Source organism: Aulostomus chinensis, chromosome 12 (genome assembly GCF_037954235.1).
Source record: "Aulostomus chinensis isolate RoL2024-O1b breed Wild chromosome 12, RoL_Achi_v1.0, whole genome shotgun sequence".
Classification (NCBI taxonomy): domain Eukaryota; kingdom Metazoa; phylum Chordata; class Actinopteri; order Syngnathiformes; family Aulostomidae; genus Aulostomus; species Aulostomus chinensis.
In genome coordinates, this window is record NC_141331.1 from 23,992,028 (window position 1) to 24,000,012 (window position 7,985).

At 44.2% G+C, this 7,985-nt stretch overlaps 1 protein-coding gene across 1 annotated transcript; it reads right to left on the reverse strand.

The window, feature by feature from the left end:
* Window positions 1–225: 225 nt before the first annotated feature.
* olig2 (oligodendrocyte lineage transcription factor 2) lies at window positions 226–2,051 on the reverse strand. Its single transcript, XM_086219340.1, has 2 exons — window positions 1,977–2,051; window positions 226–1,691 (listed from the first exon to the last, which is right to left on the reverse strand). The coding sequence occupies exon 2, from the start codon at window positions 1,664–1,666 to the stop codon at window positions 848–850; it is 819 nt and encodes a 272-aa protein (XP_086075466.1). The 5' UTR covers window positions 1,667–1,691; window positions 1,977–2,051; the 3' UTR covers window positions 226–847.
* Window positions 2,052–7,985: the final 5,934 nt, after the last annotated feature.

Consider the following 7,985-nt stretch of genomic DNA (forward strand, 5'->3'; position numbering starts at 1 on the left):
CATGAGACGCACGTTGGAATTCTTTCTTTGGAGAGGGTGTTGGTGTAGAAATGTACATTTCAATTAAGTGCTATTGAAGTGTTACTTATACGTGTCTAATCGTACTCACATATTACCTTAGTTCAAGCTAGTTAATACACACGCGCACGCACCCTCACACACACACACACACACACACACACACACTCTCTCTCTCTCTCTCTCACAAACATACACACAAAAACAGCATCGGAGAGCTTTTCCCTTTTCAGTTAACTTTATTTTACACGTCAACAGATTCATCTGAAATTCCCATCCTGAATAAGTAAATAAATATCATTTTCAATTTTTTTTTTAATTAAAAAAATAAACAAGTGGTGGATGCTCGCGCCGGCAGGGACTGACAGGCAGCTGGGGAGAAAACAAGAAGAGAAGCACTGAATAAAGCAGGTGCACAATGTGAGGGGGACTCTTCCCACACATGAACACGACTCTAATATATCATATCTATTTGAGGGAATAATCCATCTACATATTTACATTATATATTTGTGGTCCGGTTTAAGGGGGCCCGGCAGGGAGTCTGTGTGATCTATAAATAACTTCACGCCGCAGAGATTTCTAGCATTAACTGTTTTGTGTGAGGAAACACCTGTTACAAGTTAATTACCATAAAATACTAAGTTAGTCGGAAAAAAAACAACCTCCCAAAAAGGAACATCGATATTGTTCTTGCTCCGTGGACGCACCGGATTGAAAGATAAATAAAAAGCTTGTTGATGATGATGATGGTGGTGGTGATGAGGAAGAGGAGTGGGGAGCGAAAGAGTCTGTAACAACCCCAAAAGTTCTAAGGTGGAGTTTGGAGTCACTTGGAGTCGCCAGCCAGCCTCGGCATGGTCACGGTGCTCATGCTGGACACATGCGGAGGCGGGACTTGGCACATGCTGCAAGGACAGGGCATACCGGTGCCGACGCCCCAGTGCTGGAAACTGCTGCCCAGCGGTCCTGCAGCCGCTGTGGGAGCTTTGAGGAGTCCGTGATGGGGTCTGACCGAAGTAACAGCGGAGATGCCAGGTGCGGAGAGAGAGGCGGTGGAGACAGCCGGTGGGGGAAGGAGCGGGTGGTGCACCGCCGGGTGTGACGCGTGAGGAGCTGCCGGGTGTCCCGGCACAGGCCCCGCGTGTGTCATGGTCCCACATGCTGACGGGTGGAAGCCGCTGTGGTGGCCGCTTCCGTAGATTTCACTGACCAGCCGCTTCATCTCCTCCAGAGAGTTACTCAGCATCAGAATGTAGTTTCTTGCCAGAAGCAGCGTGGCGATTTTTGAGAGTTTACGCACCGAGGGTCCGTGCGCGTAGGGCATGACCTCCCGGAGCCCGTCCATGGCCACGTTGAGGTCGTGCATCCGCTTCCTCTCGCGGCTGTTGATCTTGAGGCGAATGGACTGCAGCTCGTTCTCGGACAGGAGTTTGCGGTCTTTCTTGGACGCCAACCGCAGGGAGAGGGAGTCCTCCTCGGCGCTCGAGAGGCCGCGCAGGCCGGGGATCTCCGACGGAGAGTCACTCTGCGTGGAGGACACGGCGCCGGAGAAGCCGTGTACGGACTTCTTCAAGGTAGACATGAAGATGTCGTCCACCTCGGGGGAAGACGGTCTGCTCGACACGCGGCTCGTATCTGAGTCCATGGTCCAAGTGAGGTCCAGCACCGCTCTGAATAGAAAGACAAAACCAAAGTTAGAGGGCTGAAGCCCCACACGACAGCTGCTTCTATCTCTGGAGTTACTGCAGCTCACAGGGTGTCTAATGGTGAAAAGTGTATCTAGGAAAGTACTTTCATCCGTTTTCAAATCCTTAATACATCACCAGAGACGAGATAAGTCGACGGTGAGTTGTCATATGTCTGCTACATCACGGTGCTTACGGCTTTTAGAAATACGTGTGTGTGTGTGGGGGGGGGGGGGGGCACAAAACGTAAAAAGAAATATGAACACCTACCTAGAAACGTTCCTGGCGCGGTGATGAGCAAAGCTAAACGTCAAATCCACTTGTTACTCCAAATCGCATCTGACAGCTCATTTGGCACGCCTGCGGGCGCGCGCGGGCTTTTATAGCTGGCACCCAGCTCACAGAGGCCGGGTCACCCGGACAACGCAGCTTCTGTCCCGACTGCCTCCCTGCGACCAATCAGCTCCGTGCGGGGAGTGGGATGGGGGAGGGAGGGAGGAGGGAGGAGGGTAACGGAGGGTCCTCCAGCCTGATGTAATTACCAACACACAGCATCACTATTAAGTGAAACCAGACACACTCCCTCCTGCATATGGCCCCTTCTTGAGAAAATGTTGGTCCAAGTGTGGATGGATTTTAGCTCCGCATTTCGTTATTTATTACGGAACATGGTTTTCCTTGTTTTATTCAAATTCAAGAACCTGTTTCGCTGTTATGAAGTGTTGTTTCTCATCTCCTTCCCGTTACTGAGGGATTCCTGATGAATTCGTAATTATCTGTTCATTTAATTTAATTTGATTTTTTTAAAAATATGTTCTCCCTGTAGTTATTTTTAGAATTCGTTTCCTTGTGCTATTGTCGTTACTCCAGCCCCTCGCTGCCCGTCAGACTCCACAATCACGTTGGCCCCTCAAATGAACAATAAACTCATAAGCAGCGCAATATGTTTCCTGCTTGCATTTCGGGAGTTAATATGGTGTTTTCCGTTTTTACCCGCTGTCGGCCAGCAGCTGCCGTTAAAGTGCATCTTTAGCGTTAATTAATGAGGTGTGCAAAATTGTTTTTAACGGTTATGATCCGTAACGTTTCAATTAGTCTGCAGAGAGCGATAGCTGCATGCGCGGCCTGCTGCTGCGCTCAGACCGCCCCTGACTGACATATGGGCCCAAACCGGTGATTTGCTCTCCGACTTAACTGACTCTGACAGCAGCTTTGTGTCGAATTATGACGAGTTATTGTGCAGTCAGACGCAATCAATGCTAATTGCCTTGAAAATGATTTTTTTTTCTCTCTCCAGGAGACTGAGATGTACGGAAAACCTTAAGTTAATATTGATTGAATGAAATGGACTTTTTTTTATCAGTCTAATAACTTGGAGTTCATATATGACCTCAGGATCCGTTTGAATGGAGTCTTTTTGATTTAGAATTCACATGAATGTTTTCCATAATATTTTATTTCGCCTAAACGATAAACGACAGAAGGGGGAAAAATATTTTTTTAAGAAATAAGAGATACAATTTCATATGATCAAACAGAGTTTATCTATACAGCTGATTGAAATAATGAACCTTGTGCTAATATTAAAAGTGTTGCGTTTGTTTATTTATCGATTTATTGGTGGCCAGTTAATTTACCACTGTATTTCCACAGTTGCTATGGTTACCTATAATTTAATTTAAACGCTACAATAGACGGGTAGTAATATTTTCAGCCCACGAGAAACGAGCAGGCAATTTTCTGTGGCCTTAATGTCAGTCAGGTGTCACGTCGCGACATTAACACACTCACACACACACACGCACACACACACACACACGCACACACACACACACACACACACACACACACACACACGCACCGGCTGTTTTTAAACCTCTTCATCAATCATGTTCCTGCTCCTTCCCTGTTTCTCATGGCCGTAGATGCTTATGTTCGTGGCGATCGCGTATTTACCAGTTAAAGTGAGATTATGGTAATGAAGGAGATTAAAGTGGCGCTCTGGACCCGGGGCCCGGTGATGTGTGCCACCACTTGCTTCATCACACATCAAGTCACACTGTTGATTCACGAGGGCACTCACAACCTCTGGCTTGTCTGCGCAAATTTGGTCCAAAAGTTAGTTAAGATAAAATGGTTACCAGGAAGTTCGTGCAGCTGGCTGAGCGCTGAAAATATGAATAAACCTACACTTTTCACACAACATTTGCTAAATCCAGTTGGGTGACAGAAGAGAGATAATCATATGCTGTTAATGTTGCTGAAGTCCGAGGCCTTTTTACTTGAGGAAAAGATTCTAAAATTGAGAAACCTGCCTACGATTTGATTTCAAATCAAAGCACTAATATTTTTATTTTTTTATTTTCATTATTAAGTAGCTACTTCAGTTTTTTTTTTTTTTTTTACTACTGTGGGACATCCCAGAAAAGCTTCTTTATGTATGTAAATATCAGTCAGGGGAAGAAAGGAAAGCTTTCCTCTCTGGTAGAGTGCATTTCACCCCTCCAGCCAGCAGTTTGCAGTGTAGTTCAGGTCTGGCCTGAGGTGTTAGGCAGATTTACATATCTGGATACTTTCTTGTCCCTTGTTAGAACAAATGAATACACGGGTTACAAGGTGAAGTGAGTTTTCATTGCAGCTCATTTGATTTGTGGCAGGAGAGTCGATTCATCCAAACAGGACGTACCCTCAAATATGTACCAATGACAGTAAACATTCATTGCTCTATAGTGTCGCTCTTAAAAACAACAACAAAAAAAGCCTCATCGACTGCGTTCGTTTTATTACCATACATGTTTTAGGGAATGTGCCTGCACATCATCTTCATATGCGATCAATAAAGATTACATTTTAAAGTTGCTTCAGGAATTTCACCTCATGCAGGGACAATGATGATCATACCTGCCAAGGTGTTGCAGTTCAGCTGAAAGCTTCTTCTCTTTCTTTTTTTTTTGGCACATTACACTCACTTGTAATGTTGAAACTTGAAAGGACTTGACATGTTTTCTGATATAATATTAACTGGTCAATTGGCTGTTCAAAAGAATGAATCAACGTCAATTTTTTGAAGCAAAAAAAAGTCCAATATTTGCTGGTACAACACCCCTAAATTTAGGGATTTCAGCTGCTTTCTTGTTTTTATGCAAGAAAGCGAAGATGCTTTTGATTTTGAACTTTTAGTCGGACGGGATAAGTGATTGGAACACATCTCATCTCTTTGGGCTTTTTGGACATTGTGGTGATCATTTTTAAAATTTTCTTGATATTTCGTAATAATCTTGAAAATAGTTTGCAGCATAATCTGTGGCACGGCAGCACAATGTTTGGTGCTGTTGCCTAACAGTGTTTGAGTCCTGGCCATTCCAAGTCACGCCAGTGTGGAGTTTGCACGTCCCCCTTGTGTCTGTGTGGCTTTTCACTGAGTGCTCTGATTGTCACTAACACACAACATGCTTAGCTTAGGTTAATTACCCCTGTCGAGGCTCCTGACCAAGGTGCTGGCAGAAGATCTGGAGTTGGTCCCCGAGTGCATTCATGAAGAATGGGTTACACGCAGAGGACAAACTTTGCTTCACACACGACAAATAAAGACTTCTTCTCTCATCAATGAATAAAACAATCATTGATTCATTTAAAATAGCTGTATTTAATTTGTGGGGTGTAGGCAACATCAGTTAAAGCAAATTCTAAATGCCCATTTATGGTTAATCCAAATAAAACACCACACCCCTCTACTCAATTAAATTAGAAGTGGCTTGGTAGTTTTCACATAATCAAAATCGAGCTTTAGGACATATAAATGAACAACAATGAAAATATTAAATTATCACCTTATATCACAAATTGAAATCATTTTTTGGAAGACTGAGATTAAGGTTTACATGAAAACTTAAGAATTAAGTAAAATAGCCCGTCCCGTTCCTTCCCAAGTTTAAATCTTTCCAACTTCACTTCTTCTCACAATATTTTTCTCTTTTTCGCTCTCTGTCCATCAGTCTGGGTGGCGGTGGGCCCAGTGCCGTGGTGAATACCAATAGTGAGGAGGAGCATATGTGAGCCATACTTAATCCTGCTAATCTGCCTCCGAAATAAAAAAAGAAAAGGAACAAAAAAGCAGAAAGGAGAGGAGGGTGGAAGAACAGGAGGGAAGTTTTCTCTCTCTGTCTAGGGAGCTGACCAGCCGAGGCCAAATGAACTGAAAGACATGAATAATGTCCTGGCTCTCCCCTCCATCCCTTTCTCTGTTAAATCTTGGAACGAAATGAAGCAAAATTCTCGCTTTTGTTGAAATCTGTAGTGAGGAACGCGAGACACCGCCTGCCACCATCACAACTGTTGCTGTGTTGCATGTGTGCATGTCTACTGGTAAGATTCACACGTTGCGTTGGCCAGTTACTGTACATGGAAAGACACAGCAAGAATTGGGGAATAGCCAAATAAGTGTTCTGTATTCCAGAGTCACAGATGTCATTCATAAGAATTAATCTTGTGAAAGAGTTTCATCAGTTTTGTTTCCACAAATGAAAAGCCATATCATGGCAACTTGGTAGTTATTGATCTGAAGGCCGAATAGGCGAGGTCTTTCACGGCAGATGAGGTCAGGCTGGTTTTAGTAGACTTGCCACTCTCACAGTGTTGTTTTCAGAGGAAAAAAAACTCTTAATACCAGTCTTCCCTCTGATTTTTTTTAAGGAATTTAATTCTTCTGACGGGCGGCATGGTGGTGCAGTGGTGAACACTGTCACCTCACAGCAAGAAGGTTCTGGGTTCGAGCTCCAGCATGAGCACAGGGTCTTTCTGGGTGAGTCTCCATGTTCTCCCTGCTCCTGCTGGGTTCTCTCTGGTACTCCAGCTTCCTCCCACAGTCCAAAGACATCAAGAGGGGACCAGGTTAATCCAGACTCTAAATTGACCGTAGGTGTGACTGTGAGAGCCAATGGTTGTCTGTCTCTATGTGTTGGCCCTGCCATGGACTGGTGACCTGTCCAGGGTGAACCCCACTACTTGCAGGTTCCAGCCCCCCTGTGACCCTTAACAAGATAAGCAGTACAAAATGGATGGATGGAATTCTTCTGACCTATTCACTGTATTATTCCCAACCATGAACAGTGGTTTGAGGACACCAGCAACACTCTTGTTACTCTTGTCACAACTTGTTTTGAGAAAACGACCCAAAGGAAAATATTGCAATTTAATGAACACATCTTTCATGACTTTTGATGCAGTCATTCACAGCAATACTACTAGTTTTGCACTTCTTTTGATCTGATGATGTCTGTTTTTAGATAATAAAAAAATGCCTTGAAATTCACGTGTGCTGCATGTGTTAACTATTGACCTTAATTTGGGCATTTGACTAAAAACCCATCAAAAACCTTTTTGACTTTGAGACAAGGGAGCCATTGAATGATCCCAACACAGTCTGTTAGCACCCTTATCTTCTTTCACCTTTCACCTCTTTCTTCCTGGTTGGGGATGGAACACTGACATATCAGAGTTGCTTATTTTCCAGAACCTTCACTTCCAGCTGGTATGGAGGAAGTTCTCATTCATTAGAAGTCATGTTTTGATGTGTGAAGAGTATCATTATAAAATAAAACATTTAAAGGTTTCAATGCATCATCAATTCAATGCAAAAATCCCACTGGCTGTTGGTCAAGGGAACCATTGGCGATGCTAACATCTGGGTTGGCATCTCTGTGGCACTCTATAACTCAGTTGGTGTATTCTAAAATTTCTGATTGTAAAGCCCCATCATCTGTTGATTAACCTGCTGTAGATTTTTAGAATTAGAGAGCAAAGCTTTTTCTCAGGTATATATGAGGTGAGGAGGTCACTGACAGAGGTGCAGGTTGTCTAGTATAGAGGATGTGTGTGGCTCCCTCCAGCAGATTTGGTCTTCACACCTCTATGTGTCCAGGGCTGGACAGTGTGCTGTTATGTTGGCCCAGGGCTTTATCTCTACAACAGCTATTAGGAGGTAATTAAGTCTTAACACTGCCGAGCCTCCCATGGTTACTATAACATAACTGCAAATGGGAAGCTTACAAGCTCCTTTAGACGGCATGACAAATTGAATGGAACTCATTGGGCTTCAGCCATTATTCCAGCGGCCCCATCTGGCTGGGAAAAGATAAAGGGGATTTGCTGGAGGTTGTGAGGGGTTGAGCCTCCATGCACGGTGGGTGAGTGTGTGTGTGAGGGATAAGTAACGAGAGGGGGGGTCCTGGTCCAGCGCAGCAAGTGTTTTGAGGGTTCAAGGGGGATTTTTTTTTCTCT